The sequence below is a fragment of the Panthera pardus genome, unplaced genomic scaffold (assembly GCF_024362965.1).
Source record: "Panthera pardus isolate Hobbes unplaced genomic scaffold, ASM2436296v1 HiC_scaffold_189, whole genome shotgun sequence".
Classification (NCBI taxonomy): domain Eukaryota; kingdom Metazoa; phylum Chordata; class Mammalia; order Carnivora; family Felidae; genus Panthera; species Panthera pardus.
The window spans coordinates 309,834-332,205 of NW_026526753.1; the positions used below are offsets into that span (position 1 = coordinate 309,834).

Here is a 22,372-nt window from a genome sequence, read left to right on the forward strand (position 1 = left end):
AGGGGCTTTGAAAAGTTTCAAGTGCTATGCAAATGAGAGGTATTTCTTTCTTACTATTTTGCTCTAAGGAATCTTATGAATGTTTTCATTTTGAAACAGATAATGGAAGATTGTGATGCAGACTACTGCACATTTGGGATGCCAGGTTCACACATAATAATAAAGCCAGGACCGAAAGCCAGTTGGGTATGACTTGCTTTTTCAAATCAGACAGCTCTTTCTCCTTGAAACGAACAGTGTCCATAGTTGGTTTGCTCGTCCCTTCATTCCTGAATATTTTTAAATTTATTCATGAACCTGTCTTATGCTAGAGCACTGCGCTAGGTGCTAAGGGATAGAGTGATTTCAGAGCTAGATGTGTGGGGCTCTGTGTTGGAGGAGTACAGAGGCTGGTAGAAAAATCCATATAGGTGCAAATCAGTGCAATACCCTGTGCCGACTGCTATAATAAAGGCTGAAGAAAGAGCTGCAGGCGTTCAGAGGTGAGAGTGAATACTATTTATGAGAGAGAAGTGCCACAGAGGAAGGGACCTGTGAACTTGGCCTGGAAGATGATTAGGATTTTTCCAGGCAGTCAAAGGGAAAGGCCTTGCAGAACCAGACAACTTGATGAGGGAATCGCCGTCGAGGCAGACAGAAAAGTATCAATGTTGTGACAAACATACCACTTCGTGACGTCCCTGGGTTCATTGCAGAGCAAGTCCTATTTGTTGGTGTGCATCTGTGAAATTTCACAAGCATCTTAAGCTCCCCTTTGTTGGTGCTGTCTCAGAGTCCCGTGGAAGCCATAGCCATCTTGCGCCAGTTTCCATTTTCCTCAAGCCTGCAGAGGATGTCTGTGGTCGCTCAGGTGGCAGGGGAGGATCACTTCCATGTGTACATGAAGGGTGCCCCGGAGATGCTGGCCAAGTTCTGCAAGTCTGAAACAGGTACTAATTGACCCTGTTCTCTCTTTCAGGAGGTAAAAATGTTTTAGAAGCCCAAACACACAGAGCACACAAGACTAAATGAATGTGGAAGTGATTGTTTTCTCAGTGAGTGAGAAGTGGGCCCAGGAGATCTGATAAGACAGAGGTGATCATTTCAAGGCCGTGAGGCAGAGAGTAAATATCTGGCTTTGATCCATCCAGAAAAGTCCAACCACAATGGGGTATCAGGGAAGGAGATATGAAGCAAACATCAGGAGCCAGAACAGGAAGCTACGTAAGGGTGAGCGAACCAGGAACGTGGGAAGGGAATAATGGGACAGGTCTGGGCCCTGCACTCAGCCTGCAGCTGGGGTGCTCCGCCTGACACCTCTGGGGGCTGGCACCATGTAAGGGCCTCGTGCAGGTCAATGGAAGGAGAATACAGACAAGATAAATCTTTCACACACACACAAAGTAATTAGAGCAAATTAGACGGTATTAGAGCAATGCAATTGATCATTTTCACAGCAATTTCATCTTTCTGGGCCAGATTTTGAGCTGATTTGTATTGTCTCTTTGTCTTACAAACATATGCACTCTCTAAGTGGCAGCCCAGATTTGTAAGGATATTGTTGCATTCAAATGAGTTCATTTGGATAAAATTGGCCTTTTTCTCCTGATTTTCATCTACATTCTCCCTATGATTGCTGATAGCCATCAACTTGTGCACACAATTTTAGATTTGGCAAATGATTGCTTTAACTTCTCCCTCTACTTAGAGCCTTTTTTACCTTAGAAGCGGCCCCTTTTTCTGACTTTGATCTTCCTCAGAACTCCCATGACCTCTAACACTCTATCCCTCTATCACTCTATCCCTCACAGACTGATGGCCTATATTTTGCTATACATTTTTTTTTTCAGTCTCACAGATGCAAGTGAGTATCTTCTTGAAATTTTAACTGGTGATTATTGCCCTTGCTCCCTGGTAAGGGTTTGGGCCTGTCACTTCTCACCTCTCATCCTTCTGGTAGCCCAATTCTTATTTGTCCTGACCTCAGATCTTTGACATATGCTAATAACGTCAGTGATTTCTCCCCCTGTATTTAGGAAATAGAGAGCTAGGAGATGCCTTGATCCCCACCTTCTGGATCATTTTAGAATTACAGGAAGCTTGAGCTGAATGGGGATACTGAGGTCCACACCCTCTCATTCTATGGATGGGAAAATTGAGGAGCCAGAAGAGAGACCTACCAAGCCCAAGGTCAGAGAGCTAGTTGGCAGTAGAGTGGATACTAGAAATCAAGTGTTTTGCTACCTAAGCCACTACACTTCCATTACACTGTTCTTTTTAATGCTCTTCTAGGCATCCTACGAGCCATAAAGATTTCACAAATATTGTAATATTGGTAATGACTACCATGTCAAAATACACAAACGGCATTGTGTCATCTGTCCTCTATAGCAGGGATTGCGAACTTTTTTGCAAAGAGCTAGGTGGAAAATAACTTTGGTTTTGCAGGCCACATGGTGTCTGTCTCAACTGCTCAACCCTGCCATTGTGACCCCAAACCCGACATAGATGATAAACAAATGGACATGGTTGCATTTCAATAAAACTTTATTTACAAAAACAAGCAATGGACCAGATTTGGCCTTTAGTTTGCTGACCCCTGATCCAGAGGATCAGCTGTTTTCATTTTATCCTTGTAGACATAGTCGTGAGGTCTAACCTTATTAAAGCCAGCCAGTGGAGTTGACACCCAGGGGATGACCGGCGCATCCTTGGCATTCATTTCTGTCAGAATAATAAGAGCACCCTAATGAAGTTGTGGCTTTTAGCCAGAGCTGTAGTTTTTCTATTAAAGTATTTTTTTTTTTTTTGGAATTTTAAAACAAGGTACAGTGGATCCCAGAGTCTTGCTTAGGAGGTGGGCAGTCTTCAGTGTGACCTTACCTTTACCTCTTTCCTCTCACCTGACAGTACCCAAGAATTTCCCACAGGAACTCAGGAAATACACAATACAAGGCTTCCGTGTCATTGCTTTTGCCCATAAAGGCTTGAAGATGAAGAAGCTTTCAGAAGTAGAGAATTTAGCCAGGTAAGGAAGTCAGATATCGACACTAGAGCAGGCTCTGTGTGTGTGAAGTAAATGAATGTTGGAGATGGACAGAAGGACAGCTCCAATCACGAGGAAGCCTCCTGGAGATGGAAAGTCGTCTCATCCAATCTCCTAACTTGGAGCCGGGCAACCGTAAGCCACACTGGGGAAGACTGGTTGGAGGTAGAACAAAGATGGTAGTCCAGATCTCTTGACTCCCAGCTGTCAGTGAGCTATCTCTGCCCGGCAGTCCATCATCCAATCAAAAATAACCAACACTCCTTCAATCTTGGAACATTATGTGGCTGACTGGCTTGGGGGTCCCACGTACAAACGGGTTGAGAAGGAGAGAGTGGGCGCTGTGACACACTGACCTCCAGTATGCTTTAAACCTGGTTTCAGACCTGGAGATGTAGTGAGTCTAAGTTGAGTTATATGAAATAGGATTCAGTATTCTTAATTACATTAATGGATAAGATGTCCTCTTGAGAGTATAATCTGCAGATTCTTTTCTCTTTTAATGTTTCTCAGTTTTTAAAGGTTATTTTTGAATTGTCTAAGACAAAGGAGTAGTGAAATACTGCGGAACATTGAATAACAAACTATGCATTATCTTCGATGTAGTGTTGCTGATAGAGAAACCCTCACTTATATACAATTAGCACCTTCACATAAGATGTGGATATCCTTGGTTCAATGTTACTGTTTACAAGCTATGTCCATGTGTTCTAATAGAATCTTTGTCCCTTCCTTGCACTGTGTCTATTTCCCTCGTCTCTCAAGTGTAGGATTGGATGATCTTTAAGGAGCCTTTCAGCCATGACATTTTAATCTTCTAAATAGAATCAGAAAGCTCATTTTGAAATCAATGAAATAAATTATGGCACTCTCAGATTTAACATTAAAGGTGTTAGCTATTCTTGAGCAAGCACGAAGACCCATAACACACAGGATTTTGTAATTTCTCAAGGCAAAAATTTTAATAACAAAATCTAAGGTTATGTGTGAAGAAAAAATTCATGTAGTTTGACAAGGAATATTGCCACCACCCAGCTGCCACACACTAATGTAGCTGTGATGTTCTCATTTAAAAGTCACTGATGAGTAGACATTATTATAAATATAACAGATTAAGAAAGTGATGATCGAATGTGCTAGATTTCCAATCATCTCAGATTTTCCCAGAGAATATCAGGATCCTATTATGCTTCTTAAAATTTCGCTACTATTTTCAAACAAAGTAAGGGAAAAGTGTTTTCAGTTTTTTTTTAGAATCAAATTATATTTCGCAAAGTTTTCGAATCAGAAAGATCAAAAACTTCTTTAAAAACTGGTGTGTCATAAAAGGGAAGTAGAAGAGTTTCTTTCTGTCTCTCTCTCTCTCTCTCTCTCTTTTTTTTTTTTTTTTTGGAAAAAATAAAACACCCACACTAACAAACAGAAGAAATACTTTGTCAAAATTCTCCCTTTCATTGGTTTAGCAAATTTCTATTGAGTTTGAGGGTGCACGAGATACTCTTTAAGGCACTGAAGATTCTGAAGTGAGACAATCTTTGCCCTCAGAAGCTTATATCCTAATTGGGAAAGATAAATAATGATACCATTTTACATGGAGTGATCAGGGAAAGTCCTCTGAAGAGGTGCCATTTGAACAGAGATATGGCATGAGGATATCCAGAAGAAGAGTATTGCAGGCAGTCAGAAGAGTGAGTGCAAGGGCCCTGACACAGGGATTTGCCGGGAATGTTGCAAGGGAGCAAGAGGCCCAAGTGCCTGAATTGGTGGAAAAGGGAAGAGTCCTCAAATAGAGACCAAAACTGGAAGAAACTGGTGGGACGATTCTTTGTTTTAGTTCTAGCTAATGGGAAAATATGAATCCAATGTATAATAGACAGCTATGAAGGTAAATGATAGAAATTTAACACATTCTGTATTTAGGTAGGTCTTTCATAATATTCTCTGAGATCACTGAGGCAGGATTCATATCCGATAATCTGAGTACTCAGCAAGTGCCCAATACAAGGTCTAAAACAGAGTGATTGTTTGGTGAGTGGACTTTTGAATGAAAGATGGAGTAACTTGTTCTGTACTCCAGAGAGAAGTTTCCTCACTGTGTTCCCATCTAAGTTTGAGTAATATTTTTCATCAAGAAATCCAACTCTGCTCTTTCTCTTGAAGAAGGTTTACTGACTGCGTGTTTATTTCTTCTATCTCCCAAGTCCTACCAGCATGATAGAAAAGAAATAACATCAAAGAAAACTAGAAAGGTGATTAAGTGCAGACAGGAGATTTCTACCATTTCTGTAAGATGAAAAATAGGTGGGGGGCGGTGAATGGAGTCTGAATCAGTAGGGATGGAAGAAGTGTGGTCTACGCCATGACAGAGAGAGAGATGGCGAGAGGGAAGTTGCTCCACCCTGTAGAGCCTGACAGGCAGAGACTCAGCTCTATCACGTACTGTGGAAGGTAGACGTGGGACAGGACTGAACATGGGAGATTGTACCCAACAAGGTTAGGTCCCTAGGTCTCCAGCTCCTCCTGCAATCTTAACTCCTCCCTGGGCAGAAAAAGGAACAATGCGAGATTCAGAAAGAGATCTTGGCCCCCCACGTTGACTTTTTAAACAGTCACCTGAGATTTATTCCATTCCTGAGGTGAGTTCCTATAAAATGAGTGTAACCCAGTTAGACTCCAAGCTTCCAATTTCAAATTCTGATAACTTTTTGAAGGCTTAGCTGATATCATATATTTTCTGGAAGTTACAGATGGAGGTTGAAAGGAATGATTCCATATTCAACTGTGACCGTAGTATCCCGTAGACTTACTAAATGCCTAACTAAACTGATTACCAGGTCACAAAAAAGCTCTTTGAAATTAAAAACAAAATATGTGTGATTAACAAAAATTTTAAAAACCAACAGAAGAGTTGGTAGATAAACACATTCTTTTAAAAAATGGAGTTGAAAAATGGAAGAAGTTGCTAAAAGATATAAAAGTGGTTGCCTCTGGGAAGGAGAGGGGGTGAATAGGGGTGGAGACAGGGACTATTGGTTTTCATCATAAGCTTTTGGGTTCTTTTTTATTTTTAAAACATATGCATGCATTACATTGATAAAATTTAGAAAAAGTTTTTTAAGGAAGAAATAAATTCAACCGTCAAGACTCCGTAAATAAGCTTTAATATTTTCTCCTGAATCCCAAGAGAGAAGGTGGAGTCAGACTTGACATTTCTGGGACTTCTCATAATGGAGAATCGCTTGAAAAAAGAAAGCAAGCCAGTCTTGAAGGAACTGCATGAAGCCTGCATCAGGACCGTGATGATTACTGGTGTGTACTTCTGGAGGCCTGACACGTTCAATGTATCCCAGGCGTCAGAAAAAGACCATGTGAGCTAAGTGGGTTCATGTGGCTGAGGCAGAAGGAAAAATACTTAGCTGTCATGTGTTACTGTTCTTTGACTCCTTTTCTTGCGGCACAAGTGCAGCAGCCCCAAGATGACTGTGAGATTTGGTAGCAGAGACCATACTTCATTCTCTTTGTCTAATGCCCCTTCTCCCTACTTGGGCCTGGTCCAGAGTTAATAGGCTCACAGTAAATGTTTAAACACAAGAACGGATATGTGCTCATCAAGAACCCCCGTGAGACGTCTGTGTAAAGTGTGTAAAACTCTACTTAGCTGTCCTTCAGGGCTGTGGGGCAGGCATAGCATATGCTGATCCAGTCCACGCATGGCCCAGCCCTCAGTGTTCTAGTCTCTGTTTGACTGCAACCCAGATCCCCAAAATGGTTGCATGCGATCAGAGTGGGCCCGTGTTATCTTCACCACTTGGGGCTCTCAGTCTTGTGAGGGTTCATCAAAAAGCATGTAACCATTTCCTTATTCATCCTTGCATGTTTTGGAAATATTCAATGTTGAAGACATGATACCATTGTGGCAGGGAGATGCAGACATTGTTTTTGACCACTAGAGACAGACAGGCTTGGGCAAGAGGGACAGACAAATGGTTATCAAATAAGGCCCAAAGTGGGAAATGCCCCACAAAGAGCACCAATATTGGGGTATGCCCACTCAGAGGAGGCAGAGCTCAATTTGAGCTGCTGAGAGATTTACACAGAAAGCAAGCTGACTCTCTTTGTCATCTAGGTGACAACCTTCAAACAGCGATTACTGTGGCAAAGAATTCTGAAATGATTCCTGGAGGAAGCCAAGTGATCCTTGTTGAAGCCAATGAACCAGAAGATTTTGTTCCTGCCTCTGTGACTTGGCAGCTGGTTGAGAACCAGGAGAATGGACCAGAGAAGAATGTGAGCAAATGTTAGAAGGCCCCTTGGTGGCCTGGGCTGATGGCATACAGCCCTGGCCTGGGCAGCCTTCTCTGGGCGTTAGAAGTCACCAAAGTCAAAACCCTTCACAGCTGTAGGTTCTGAAGTTTGCAAAGCATTTAGCATTTCCACTAGCACTTCTCGCCCTGGCTGCATGAAGAAATCACCTGGAAGAGTTTTAAAGCTTCCAGTGCCAAGGTTTTACTGGTGAAATCCAAATCTCTGGGTTGGGAGCTGGCATCAGCCCATGATTCCAATGTGGCTGGGAACTTATGTCCATATTTCCCATTTGAATCTCATAGTTGGCCTATACAGTTGACAAACTGTTCAATTCACAAATGTGAAAACTGAGGTCCAACAAGGTAAACTTGCCCAAGACACACCGCTGGCAAGTTGCAGAGCAGGAAATCAAATTTAGGTCTGTTTGATAGCACCCAGATCCATGGGCATTTACTTGTTTATTTTTTTAAAGACTTTTCAGAAGTACTTTTTCTTTAAGTTAAAAAAAAATTTTAATGTTTATTTTGTGAGAATGAGAGAGAAACAGATTGCAAGCTGAGGAAGGGCGGAGAGAGAGGAAGACAGAATCTGAAGCAGGCTCCAGGCTCTGAGCTGTCAGCACAGAGTCCGACGCGGGGCTCAAACTCACTAACTGTGAGATCATGACCTGAGCTGAAGTTGGACGCTTAACCCACTGAGCCACCCAGGAGCCCCCAGATCCATGGCCATTTAGATTGTGCTGTGTTCGTGACGTTAAGTTAGCAAGTGTCAAGCTTTTCGAGATAGCAAGTTTCCTGTGCTTTTGTGAAAAAAATGGGCTGCAGCCTGACATTCCATCATTAAATGTGGCACATCTGCCTGTCTGAATTCCAGATGGTCCTCCAGGTGATAAATTACAAAAATGCTCCCTTCCTTCAGGCTGACCAGCCCTTTGGATTGTTAAATGTAGAGTAGACCTCGTACAGTATACAAACTGCACAACTGTACAGTGACCCTACCCCTACTTGGCTCAAACCCCATCATATTGGCTGTAAAAGATGACAGTTCTATCTGTACTTTCAGCAGATTTCTGGTGCTTTATATCCTTGCAAACTCGCTTGCTTCTGTGTCAGTGCATGTTGCCTCCATTTCACTGTGTGATAAAAATCAGGTCTTCACTAATTTTTAACAGTCCACTCACACTACCCACTCACTAATTTAATACCTTTACTGAAGTTTTGGCCATCGCTGGGTAGTCTGGTTCCCTCCCACCACACTTTCCCTATCCAACTTTCTATTGAAAGCAGAAGGAATTCTTTCCTTGCCTCATGTGGAATGCTTTAAGCATATTTTTGTTGGCTATTTTGCAGTTGGGAGAAGGGGCGTGGAAAGAGAGGGGTGTATCTCCTTGCCTCCCAATTCAGAATATCAAGATGAATCCCTCTAGTGAAAAGAATGTTCTCACCTTCTATGCTATTTGAACTCAGAGTTCTACACTAATGTAAGGACCCCTGAGAAATGTTGCATGAAAAAGCATGATCAGCTGTCAACACTGTGAGTGCATGTGCGTTCATCGGGTGCTCTCTCTTGGGGCTGAGCCAGGTAGAGCTAGATTGCAGTGATGGGAGCACATTGACAAGTGGAGGGCAGGAGAGAAAGAGCCGGTGCAATGGAACATAGGGCATGGAAGAGGAGTGGAACACCATGAAGGAACATGTTGCCTGTTGAGGTGGGGAGAAGGCAGGTGCTATAAGGAGCTAGGCTCTGAAGAAAGAGTCTGCCTATTTTACAAGGAAGAAATTGGAGAATGATTGGTGAGTGAATGACTGGTAAAAGATCTTAGGAAATAAAAGCATGAAGAGGAGAGGAAAGAGGAGGGAAGAATGTTTTCTACTCTTCCTTGGAATCACTAACGGGTACCTCGGAAGGATTTCCTCAGCAGACTGACATACATGTATTAACTCCTAGGACATGATCCTGAGCATTGTGTTGTCAATGTCTCATATGTTCATATAATTTGGGAAGGACATTTTGAGTGTCTTCTTCATCGGAGTCTAGGTTCCATGGACAAATTGCACATTATGCATTTGCTGGCATTACACTATTGCATAACTTGAATACACTTCCTTCCATAAAACATAGGAAAGCAGAGACATTCTTTAAGAGCCCATGTGGAAACAATGCCCTTTTGAATTTAGGAAACCTGCGTTAACATTGGGAACAGTTCGGTGCCTGATGGAGCAAGAGGGAGCTGTTATCATTTTGCAATGAGTGGGAAATCCTACCAAGTGATATTTCAGCATTTCAACAGCTTGCTTCCAAAAGTAAGTACTGGTGAAATGAAGTGTTTTGTTTTGCTCTCAAATTATTGAGGCAAAAAAAAAAAAAAAAAAAAAAAAAAAAAGAAGAGAATAGTGAAGGTGATGATCAGTGAGGTTGTCTCAGATTTGGGGAATAAACACCCCCAAAAGTGCTCCTTCAGAAGTTCCCCAGCCCTACCTGATCCTGCACATGCACATAACCCCCTCTTCAGAGTCTGAGCTCTGGTACAGCTCTTCACCCCCCCATGGCCAGCCCAATCCCAGTCTCCCTCCTCCTTTCCCTCCCCAGCAGGGAGGACCTCCAAATAGTTCCAAATGTGCTGCCTGTTTTGTGGGTCAGCCTCTCTCTGAAAGCCACCAACTCATGTCAGGTTGAGCTCTATTCCCCTTCCTGTCTGGATTCTTAAATTACAGCAGCAGGAAACAAAGACCCCGTGGTTTATTTTCAAAATCATTTGTTATCTTGTCCTCTGTGTGTCTATTTAAAAATAGTGCTGTGCAGGGTTGTGCTGTCAGTGTGAAGGAGATAAGTGGAGCACAAGCTGAGGGCAAGCAACCATCTGTTAGCAGTTTCCTGAAAATTCTGTCACCTTAACAGACAAGACCATTGAATCTAGACCCCAGAGGCTTCTAGAAAGCTCTAGTGCAGTACCTAATTGAGGAGATGGGGAAGCTGAGACTCAGAGAGTTGAGGTCCCTTGTCTAAGCTTTGCCCAGCTAGTGGGACCAGAGCTGAGAATGAAACGTTGGTCTCCACTCCTCACCTATCACTTTTCCTCTATCTATGCTGCAATTGTGGTGATAGTGTTTAGTAGAAAGAACTGTATTTCCTTAAGCATTTTTGTCCCATATACTCTGCTGCTTTTCAGCTATTATTATTAACTAGAGCTTATCCCATCTCAGAAAAATGGCCAGGAAAAAAGTCATAAAGTTGTGATGGGAGATGAAAGTGAAACTTAAATATTAAAGCATTGAGTCCCCTTTCTCCCTGTCCTGACATTTGGGCTAACCACACACCACCTATTGCTATATTCAAAGAGTGGCTGAGAATGACTTTCAGGGCTGTTCTTTTTTTAAAAAAGTGTCCTTGGGGGCTCCTGGGTGGCTCAGGTGGTTAAGTGTCCAACTCTTGATTTGGGTTTAGGTCATGATCTCGTGGTTCATAAGATCGAGTCCCATGGTGGGTCCATGCTCACAGCAGAGAGCCTGCTTGGGATTATCTTTCTCTCTCTCTCTCTCTCGCTCTCTCTTCCCTCTCTGCCCCTCCCCTGCTCTCTCTCTGTCCCTTTCTCTCTAAATAAATAAACAAACTTTAAAAATAAAAAAAAAGTGTTCTTCATCCTAATCTTATTGCAGTAGTTGTTTTTCTCTTTAGATCCTGCTGAATGGAACCATTTTTGCAAGAATGTCTCCTGGGCAGAAATCTAGTCTTATTGAAGAATTTCAGAAATTAAAGTAGGTATTATTGCACGAAAGGAGAGTGTATTCATTATCTATTGCTGCGTAACAAATTAGCCCCACATTTAGTGGCTTAGAATAACACCACTTATTATTTTACATTCCAACGGGTCAGAGAGCCAGGTGTGCTGAGCTGAGTCTTCCGGCTCAGGCCTCTCACAAGGCTGAAGCTGCGTGTTAGGCAGGACTGCAGCTACCTCAGTGCTGGAGGAGGAGGTACCCGCCACCGACCTCCCTCACGTGCTGTTGGCAGGATTTAGTTCCCTGTAGCTGTTGGACAGAAGCCACCCTCTGCTCCTTGCTACATGGATCATTTCATAAGGCAGCTCATAGTGTGGTAGCTAGCATCCACAAGAGTGATCAAAAGAGAGAAGGAGAGAGATCACCATTTTTTATATCTTCATCTCAGAAGAGACATCGCATCACTTTTGCTGTATTCTCTAATACAGCACTAATACTCTAATACAGCACAGTATTCTCTAATAAGAGGCACTTCACTGAGTCTAGCCCACACCCAGGGAAGGGCTTTATATAACGTCTTGAACACCAGGAGATGGCAATCATAGAGCCATTTGGAAGCTGCCTACCCCATACAGCATTCCTTCTGTGGCCCATACAGCATAACTTAAAGGAAGATCCTCTGCTTGGATGTGGGGAATAGAAAAAATAGGGGCTTATATATCTCAGAATGAGAAAAATGAGGAAGTGTGTGAGTCATCCCTTGGAATTATTTGAGGTTGGTCCATTAGAAGATATGTGAATGATTCCAGGACCAGTAGGAAAGAGGTGGAATGATAGTCTCACTATATCTGGCCCTGGCCATGGTTTGGGTATGGAGGCCAAAGTAAAAAAAAAAAAAAAAAAAAAAAAAAAAAAAAGTCCTTTTTTTTTTATCTCCTTCAAAATATAGATAACCATGTACATCAGAGTGAAATGGTTCTTCTTGAGACCAGACCTACCTATAATTTTCTGGGAATGTTATAATTTCTGAGCTACATATTTCCAGAAAGTGAAATGGAAAGAGAGTAGTGAAACTTCATATAATTACTGACAAGTAGTAGCTAAAATCAGGAGACTGCCTTTCACTATTATTTTGTGTTGCCAAAACATTCTTTGGGAAGTTTTAAAGAGAATGCCTGTCAACTCCCATAATGCCTTGAGGCTGGGTTAGTAGCCAGTGTTTAAGTGACTATTTTACTTACATGGTCATTATATGATAATGGGCGAAGAAAGTAATTTTACCCATCTCAAATGCCTAAGAAATTTTGCCAATTTATATGCTTACTTTTGAAAAGCTATATTCCCTTAAAGAAAAATCAGTTCAGGAAAATATGCTGTCTCGGAATGAACTGTCTTCTCGATTTCCCCATCTTATTCCTCCTGACTTTATCACTGACAATGCACATAAGGTTGTCTGAGTTGTCTTCTGAATTCAGGGAGCACTTGAAGATGTAAGATTCTTTGTGTGATATAGAGACTAAATATGTGATTTGAGCCTGAAGAAAAGGACCCACTTCAGCAAATGTACACAGTCATGACATGCGTGTGAGCCCATGAAATGTTTATAAGAATATTTTCGTATATACCTGCCAAATATTGGGTTGAATCTTATGAGTTTGTTTGTTTTTGACCATTTTTGACTTATAAAAATGACCATCTCTTATGTGTCAGTTAATCATAAGGAAACTGTCCAAGAACTTTATTTTTTGCCTGTATTGGTTTTGTTATTACTCTTCTATTCATGCTGTGGTGTTTGCACACCAAACTGGTAGAGATTAGGAGCATATGCTCTCATATCACTCCAGAATGCCTCAAGATTATGTGTATATGCTTTTGGTTCTTTCTGTTCAACCATTTCCCAAAGGTTTCTCATCCTAGTGTCTAAACTTCCAGTGGCATCAGCCACCAAAAAACACAGATGGATCAGGTTATTCGGTGCATCAGGTGTGGGAAGTGCTGTGATTATGGCTGCACACGCTTAAGCTTAGCCCTGATGGATACAATCACCCAGGACTTGTTTAGAAATGTGTAATCTTCTTGGTGGCCGTCCTTGGCAAAATCACTGTCATTTCCACATGGTGGAAACAACTTAAATACAACACCCTTATTCCTCTGGGGATATTGCTGTCCAAGTCGTTTGCCATGAGCCTGATGCCACGTGTGTTCAACACACACACATACATCACGTGTGAGTTGGTTGTGATGAAAATTACCCAAGAGAGGCGTTAAGGCATTAATGTTTTTTATCCGTCCCCTGCAGTTACTACGTGGGCATGTGCGGAGATGGAGCTAATGACTGTGGGGTGAGTAGAACACATGAGTGGTAAAGGCCGAGTGAAGGAAACGTTTGAAACTGATGGTTTAAAGTGTTGAATTATGTATAAAATCATGTATGCATAACATATCAGTGAAATCGCAGACCAAACTATGTGGCTATTACAAACTATAGAGAGGCCTAAATTAAATAATTCTCAGCAGATGCCTTCCCATACACAAGAGAAAGCAGTACGTGTTTTAGACTCTGAGTGTTGAAGATATGGTTGAAATAATAGCCCACCTTGAAGATTTATGTGCGTAAGCAAATATTTTCAGTACAAAATCTTCAGCACAAAACTGAACGGGATTGCTTTGTATTTCCAAAGCCTACTAGATCCTTAGGATCTGGGTAGTTGTGCTCCTCTCTTTTTAAATATTTTCGTCTAAGTTCTGTGAAAAATTGTGTTCACGCTTAGAGATCTATTATGAATTTTTCTACCTTATGCTTCACGAGAAGACGCTCGTTGTTAGTCTACGCTTCAAAACCTAAAATGAGTTACCCATTCCCATAATTATGTAGAAATTAGAACAAAACAAATCATGCTAAAAAAGGACATAGTCTCTGCCCCCCTAAAATTCATTATCTAGTGGTGGAAAGAATCATGCATAATATTAACCCAAACAGGGGCCCCTGGGTGGCTCGGTTGGTTAAGCATCCGACTTCGGCTCAGGTCATGCTCTTGCAGCTCGTGAGTTCGAGCCCTGTGTCAGGCTCTGTACTAACAGCTCAGAGCCTGGAGCCTGCTTTGGATTCTATGTCTCCCTCTCTCTCTGCCTTTCTTCCGCTCATGCTCTGTCTCCCTCAAAAATAAATAAACATTAAAAATTATATATTAACCCAAGCATAAAACAGATGATCTTAAAATATGTAATAGAGATACAAAATACTAAGAGAGAATAGAGGGAGAAGGAACTATTCTAATGTGTATTGAACATGAATTTAGTATGTGCCAGCCACGGTAAACAGATGCTTTGCGGTTCTACAGAACTACAGAACTACGAAATCTCATTTTATGCTCATACAATTCTTATGGGATTAAAAAATTGACTCTGGCCTGCTTATTGGCCACTGTCTGCTCTACGCTCTCTCTGGGCCATTTCGAGTCTTGTGACAATGATTTAGCCTTTATTTTAGTGAGGCAACACAGGTCCTAGAAGGATGTGTGATAAGTACGATTCGGTCCCTGTCTCCAGTGAAGATGCTGTGAGCCCCGTACTTTGTCCCAACAGTTAACTGGTTGGCTATATCAGGCAGCCCAGGGAAAGGTGGGGATTTGATCTCTTTTCCTATCGTTCGTGAAGATGGTCTGCTGAGTGTAAGAACTGTTGATGAGGAAGACCCCCACACATACCCATCCAAATGCTATCACCTTTTCAGTTGACTTCTTGAATTATTCCTTCCTTTTGCTTATCACATCTACATCCGCACAAGCAATGCACACACATGCATATGAACGCACGCACCACTCTTTTGCCCCAGGAGCATCGTTTAGCTGGCGCCTCTTTGGTTGGTGACTTTCTGGATCTGGAGGGGGATAGTACTCCATGTGGAGGGACAGCGTAAACAGACACCCAGGGCTGGAAGGTTACAGGGTTATAAACTCAATAATGTGAAGAATAGCTCATGGTGTTCAAATAGAACATGGCCCGAGGAGTCATGGGTGTAACGTGGATTTATCCTTCTAGGCTTTGAAAATGGCTCATGCGGGCATTTCGCTGTCAGAGCAGGAGGCATCTGTGGCCTCCCCTTTCACCTCGAAAATAGCCAACATCGCGTGTGTGCCTCATCTCATCAGGTAAGCCACTAGTTCCCTTCCACCCTCATGACCGACGGGCTCATTGTCTGGCTCTGTACAGAATTCAACCACAATTTAAAGTGATAAATGTCACACAGAGGTATGGGTACAGTGCTATCCGAGCACCAGTTAAGGGGCCATTTGTGCTGCTTGGGAATGCTGGTAAAAACCACAAAAAGTGACCTTTGCCGAGGCTGAAAGGATGAAAGGCTATATTGTATGGACAGTTGAAAGGTAGAGTTGATATTTAAAAACTGATTGCATTTCTTACTTCTCTCCCTTATCTTGTATGTTGGGTGCTTACTGGAACCTTCCTCCTGGGGATTGGGAAGGGTGAGGCAGCACAAAGAAAACACTCCATCACATAGCCTCCCCAGATAATGTTATCTCTCCAAGATACCAATCAGCAAATATCCAAAATGATCGCAAGACTTTTATAATCGAGGGAAGGGGAAGGAATTAAAGACCATTTATTTTGTCAAGATAGCTCCCTCACCTCCATTCTGCTCTCATTACTGATTTTCGTCTCTACTCATAGTTTAAACGTAGTTAAGAATAAAATGTTAGGTTTTATATTTTGTTCACAAATCGTACTCTTCTGTTGCTCCCTATAACACTGTGGGGTAACTTTAGGCCATCTTCACAGCCAGTGGTTTGAAAGACATCCCTGAAACTTGAAGTTTATTCCAAAGGGATGAACATGAAGTTCTCCAGCATGTCCCCTGGTGCATCTGTGCATCTGAATGGGCACCTACTAGCAGGAGTTACTCACCTAAAGGTGCTAGGCTTGAAATTCTATGCCCGTGTCTGGTTGCATAGCAAATAGCTTGACACATCTCTCTGATCTCGGGGTGCCTGTCCCTGTGTCCTTCCACACCCTCAAACATCAGCAGCTCTTCTGCCTCCAGAGCAGGAGACTCCTCTTCCTAACTCCCATGTTCTCTGCTTCTGAGAACTATCTGGTCCTTAGAGCCCTCAGAACTTCAGAGAAATCTGAACTCTCTCCTTTCTTCATCCATAGCCAAGCAGGCATTATGTTTTACTGGATTGTCTTTGGGAGACTGTCTCCAAGTCCTCTCCTTACTCTCTACTGCCTTAAATTTGGTTCCTAGCCAGTGACTACGAAATGAGAGTGCCCAGGACCCTGTCCCTATGTCAATACAACTCATGGAGCTTTTTAAAATATTGTGCTTGGAAATATGGCGGATAAAGGATGAGACAGATTTTGTCCTGGAAGACTCATGTTCCAGTAAAGGTACAGAGAGATAGAAATATAATCACAAAACAGAGAATCATCTGCCTGATCAGTGAGAAGTGCTCAACAAATTAGTTTTAAAAAAATTAATGCTCAAACAATATGGTAATTGTTCCAGTAGTTCCAATTGGTAACTCAAGCCAGGAGGGAAGGTTTCAGGAGGGGAATTGGGACTTGAAGGATGGATAGGAAGTACGTAAACAGGAAGGAGGTGGGAGAACATTCCAAGTGGGAGAAGTGGAGAGCCACATTTAGAAATGGGATTTTAACTGGAGAGTGTAGAGCCCAATAGCCCAGGCTTCTCAAGCCTCCTTAAGCCTCCTGTTGGGAGGCTTCTCAGGTGGGAGTTATGGAGGGTAAGCTGGAGCAACAGGTGTGGAGGGAGTTTAAACTCTTGGATGGTTGCACAAGTGCCTATTTGATCCATCTGAGAAGCAGTGCAATTTGAATTTCAGATGCTGCCTCACACACATGGCCCAATTCATTTGTGAATGGAATGCAGTGTTTTAAGATACACGTCATGGTGTAAAATTTCTCTAGTGGCAGATGGTTTAGTAAGACTCAAGGTGGAAGCTCTTTGCTTTTTTATTTCCTAGATTCATAAAAATTAGATATGGTTCAGCTCTGTTAGGCTCATTTTACCCTTGCTATCCTTGATGTATGCTTATTTCTGAGAAAACATCCTCCAGAGGGGCAGCGAGGTACTGTTTTAAATGCATAGGTCCACAGGTTTTCATTTGTATCTTTTGAAACATGACTGACTTGTTGCTAGAGTGGAAGCCTTTTAGGATAAGGACTGCACCTTATTCATTTCTGTATTATTGTGCCCAGCACTAAGCTGGACACAACAGAGCACTGGATGAATGTTTGTAGGCTGCATAAATAAATGAATTGGCTTCTTAAAATTCATAATTATAGGAGTAATTTTGGAGACCCATAGTTTATTTAGAATGGCTTCTTGAGCCCTTCACAAAAGGAGAAAAAGGATGAAACCACCAAGTTTATGTCAGAAAACGGTCTAGGCTTCACATGCCTGCCCCACTCTCAGCTTGTCTGCTGCTGCACCCTCTGTGCTGAAAACAAATGTTAGTGCCTCACAGCCTGGTGGAGAACATCTGCCCAACGCATCCTGGCCCATCCCTCCCAAACATTCTCATCCTGCCTGAGCCCAGGTGGTTATTTGTCTTTTAAGGTTTTCCTTCTTGAGTCCCCATTTCATTGACAAAGTCTTCAAGTAGCACTAATGCCCATGTCAATGTGGGGGGGGGGTGGTGGTGGTGGTGATATGGGCTGCCCCCCATGTGAATTCGCTTCTGCTTTGATGAGAGCAGGCTGCAGGAGGGGTTGTTTGCCAAGTTCACCATCCCTCCATCACATGTTCCTGCCTCGTGTTGCTGTCTTCTTTGGCCTGTCATAACCCACCACCACACCAAGCCTCAGTTAAGGGAATAGCAGCCAAACAGGATTTTTCAAGGCGGGGTGGATATTTACTTCTTAACCTGCGGTTTTTACTGTTGTCTTTGTGTCTTTTGAAGGGCACACCAGCTCAGATTATTACCATGGGTTCTCCCTGGAGTATGGAAACCAACAAAACCCAATTCATCTCACATATTGGAGGCACACCCACACTTCCTAACATGTAAAAGCACCTGTCCTTTAGCTTAATGTCTCCACAGGACTCCAAAACATACACACTTCAGTTCTCAGAAGCCTGTTGTTAGGATGTAAAGAGTCACAGCTGAGTCAATGCTTGACATTTTGTATCTCATCATAATGTCATGTGTTTCTACTATATGTGTTAATCTTTTTAATTCACTGAAAATAAAGACTGTGCCTGATTCATTTATATCCTCCATGACTCTTAGCACAATGCTGGTACCTTATAAGCCCTAAATAAAAGTGAGTCAATGAGTGAGGTCATGATAGAAGCTGAAAATGAATGAACAGATGAGTGTTTCAACAAATAATTGAGACGATGAATCATTAAGTGAATGTATATTAACAAGCTATTAAATTTGAACTCCCTTTGAAATATAAAAGACTGGGAGATGTATATTATGCATAACCAGTTATTTTTATCTTTTCTTAAACAGAGAAGGCCGAGCTGCTCTGGTTTCATCCTTTGGGGTATTTAAATACTTGACCATGTACGGCATAATCCAACTTATTGGTACATCACTGCTCTATTGGGTATGAACCAAAATAATTTCTTCCCAGTTTTAATTGCATTTACATACTTGGTTTGTTCTTGGGGGTGTGGCTCCTACACAGGATTTAATGTTTTATAAATAAATGACATTTCTCAAAACAGATGTCTGCAAACTTTGGAACTTGACATAACTGCACATACAGCATGGAGCTAGAAATAAGTAGCTAGAGATGTTTTCTAGCAGTGCTGTTTTCTTCTAGATAACCTAAGATACTTGACCTCTTCAAGCATTTAGTTCTCCACTTGGAGTATGAAGAGAACTTCAGAACAGCGTAAATACAACTCAACAAGAAGTCGGTCTCCAACTATGGGCAAAAGACTAAGAAGAGATAAAAAGAAAGAGAAGTTCTGGAATTTGACCTTGAAGGGCTCAAAAACTAGGAAAACTCACATACTGGAGCTTTACTTCTGAACTCGCCCAGAAGTTAGACACATAGACATGTCATTAGTAAAGGATTAGCATTTAAAAATTTAAAAAAAAAAGACTTTTGCAATTAAATGATAAAAATAATTACTTACAAATTAAATAGCTATATGGAAGGGATATGTATAAGTTGAAAATCTTCATTATTTCAGTCATAACTTGCTCTAGAGTAAAATGATCCAACAGACTCAGGGAGTGCTTCAGAGAGCATTTATTACTATACTGCTTTCCTGGGACATTTGAGACATGAATGAGGACCACAGGTCTCTAGCATCTGGTGGGCTATTAAGCACAAGAATCACACACAGAGGGCTAAGGGGCAACCAGGTGGGTAGAAACAGAAACTGGACTGGGAGTCAGAAAACCTAGATTCAAATTCTGCCTTTATCACTAAGAACATACTAGATCTTGCCCTTGACCAAGCCTTTATATGCCTCTGGGAGGTCAGGCTGGCAGATCCCCATAGTTCTATGAAAACTGCTTCCGGAACAAATACTGAAGCTGCCTGTGAAAATTCCTCCCTGTTTCGTGTCACCCTGCCTATATATAACTGCACCATTCTGAGGGGGAAAGAAGAGGAAGGATGTGAGAAAGAAATGTAAAGAGGACAGAGACTTAGAGGATGAGAACCATTGGGAACCCTTTATGGAGGATGAGGAATCATTTGTATCTTCTTAAAAATCTGAAATATTTCTCAGTTCAAAGTCTTCACACATAGAATTGGAATGATAGTCTAGCCTGAAGCCATTCATTCTGATGGTTTAGACCCAGAAAAGAGTGTCCCCCAGAGACCTTAAATTAGAAACTTCAGGGCCTTGGGTTCACACTCTAAAAATCCAGAAATATTTCTCATTTGCATAAATCTGGTCTATAATGGCTCAGACCAGGTTATAAGTTAGTGCTCAGTCAGCAGCTATGAAGCACATAAACAGACCTGGCTGCAAAAGGTATTGCAAGGCAAATTTCTGGAGGTTATATGCTGACTTTTATATATGACTCCATAAATGTAAACTTCAAACAACTTCTATGTCTACACAGACCTTAGAAAGTCAAGCACACCAGACTGAAGTCTGTAATGGGCTTTCTTGGGAATAGTGGCAGTTGTTCAGTTTGTAAAAATGAATGGACCCCAAGAGAACTATTTGTGAACTCAATCCATGGATAGGATGGAGAGGAACACCTGTTGAATGATTTGAGGCTTGGATTTCAAATGTTTAAGCTTGAAGTTCCCAGCGGGTATCTTATGTCGAGAATTCAAATGTCCAGGCTGAGACTACAGCTGTCAGATTACTGTGGCCCAAGCCCGGGTGTTTCCCAACGGACTGACTCTTGTTGCTAACATGGAATTAAGTTAAACACTGGGAAAATAGTGATCTGGCTTCATTATCTACAATGAGATGCTAAAGATCATAGGTAAGTTACTTTCTTTTTAAAGAGGAGAGAAAAATAACAGTTGCTTCCTGATTACATTCAGAAAGAGAGTTGGCAATAATAAAAATGCTACAATGGCAGAAGCAACATTTATATTTACTTTTATTTCCTTTCCAGCAGCTACAGCTCTTTGGGAATTACCAGTATCTCATGCAAGACGTAGCCATTACCTTGATGGTCTGTTTAACAAGTAAGTACTTCAGCAAAGTAAACAGCATTATTTGTATTTATTTACCCATGACATTCTAGAAATGCTCATACAAATAAAAGCTTTTGAGAAAGATACACCTTTACTACTGAAACCACTGTACTTGTGAATTTTTTGAAAGAGGTGTTGGCAGTAAGTGGAGGCTTGAAGTCCTGAGATTTGGCACTAAAACATCCTGATAGCAAATAAATCTTAGCTTCATAAAATGGTCAATGTATTCTGAGTTCCTTGTGGGTTTGTGTCTTGTACATAGAAAATTGTACAAGAAACCTAGAAAGGGAAATGTTTAAAACCCAAAGGTGACTTTCCATTATTCAGCTATGTTTCACACTGATATGAAACCAGATTTTTGCCAGGTCTTTGACATGTTGAGAACAAATGCGAGCATTTAACTCTAGAAATTCTCTCAAAAGCAAGGTGTGACTCACAGCAGCTACTGCTCATTTCCTTCCTTTGCGAGGACACTGCGATAAAGTATTTCTTATCCAAGGACTCAGGGCTTCATACTAACTCTTAAGGGAGAAAGGAGACTGCCTCAACAGAGAGCAAAGAAAAAGAATGACATAGTCATCTCTTTTTCCTTGTTCAACAATGAGACTGTTATGAAAACAGATTAAAAAAATCAGACAATGCAGAATATTAATAACCTTGAGAATTTCATGTAGCATCTTAAAACATGAAACGGATACATCAACCCTGTGGCAAAATTTACCAGTGTCAGAAACATAAGTGACATCAATTTCGATTCTTAAGGTGAAAGTGTGTATTTGTAGTCCATTAGCCTATTTTTCTGTGCATTATTAATGGTCACATGACTGGAACATTTTGAGTCAATGATATTGCCTTTGCAGTGTTGGCTATTTTTAAGCATTTTGTATGATTTACTTGTGAACATGGTTGATGATGCTAAATAAAAGAAGAAGAAAAGAAGAAGAAGAAGAAAAAAACCCACCAGGAACTTCCAGGAGCTAAGCTAGCAGTAGTAGCATAAAGGTGAAGGCTATGGCTATTCTCCACCACTCCCTATCTCTGAGAACTTTGGCAAATTATTTATGAAATAATTTTCTGACATGAAATGTTCTCATATGGTTGTGAGGATCAGACAAAACAATGCATGTGAAGGGTACAACACAGTGTGTCACACACTTGTAAGCACTCACAGCAAGATGAATTATACCACCCTGCACCTAATCTCTTTTTCTTCTTTTGAAATAACTGGCTAACTCAGTGAGCCCTTGAACAGAGTTAGAATGCGTACAGCTAGGCTGATTGGTTCAAAATCCAAAAACGTGGGTAGTAGTGTTTGTGTTTTACTCCTCTGCCTTCAAACGCTATTGTTTTTCCATCACTGCAAGCCCAATCATCCCACGGGCACATCACTTCCTGGTCAATATCAGGTATTAAAATGATTTCATCTTCAGACATCAAAAGTCTATGTATCGTAAATTCACATTTTGTGTTTGCATCCAGTTCAAACTTTTTCTTCCTCTAGATCAAACCTGACCTTGAAGCAAGCAGTGGGAGAGAAGGCCATACTCTCTACTTTCCTTGGGCCCCTTGCTCAGGGAGCCTTGGAACAACAAAAGCAAATGGCCCTTTATACACGTGGGGGTATTGTAGTTTTGTCCTGTCGAGTACCCTCTAA

At 41.6% G+C, this 22,372-nt stretch overlaps 1 protein-coding gene across 2 annotated transcripts in view; it reads left to right on the forward strand.

Moving 5' to 3' along the window:
- LOC128778168 (probable cation-transporting ATPase 13A5) overlaps positions 1-21,856 on the forward strand; it is a 53,210-nt gene extending 31,354 nt beyond the window's left edge. The window contains exons 9-19 of one of the 2 annotated variants that reach the window (XM_053906505.1): positions 100-186; positions 773-929; positions 2,890-3,007; positions 6,210-6,334; positions 7,152-7,312; positions 9,508-9,633; positions 11,006-11,085; positions 13,349-13,391; positions 15,091-15,200; positions 18,549-18,645; positions 20,637-21,856. In XM_053906505.1, the coding sequence (XP_053762480.1) occupies positions 100-186; positions 773-929; positions 2,890-3,007; positions 6,210-6,334; positions 7,152-7,312; positions 9,508-9,633; positions 11,006-11,085; positions 13,349-13,391; positions 15,091-15,200; positions 18,549-18,645; positions 20,637-20,768 (1,236 nt within the window). In that variant the 3' untranslated portion in view covers positions 20,769-21,856. Of the gene's footprint in view, positions 1-99; positions 187-772; positions 930-2,889; positions 3,008-6,209; positions 6,335-7,151; positions 7,313-9,507; positions 9,634-11,005; positions 11,086-13,348; positions 13,392-15,090; positions 15,201-17,990; positions 18,366-18,548; positions 18,646-20,636 lie in introns of those variants that run through there. The other variant, XM_053906506.1, reaches the window with a different exon arrangement.
- Positions 21,857-22,372: the final 516 nt, after the last annotated feature.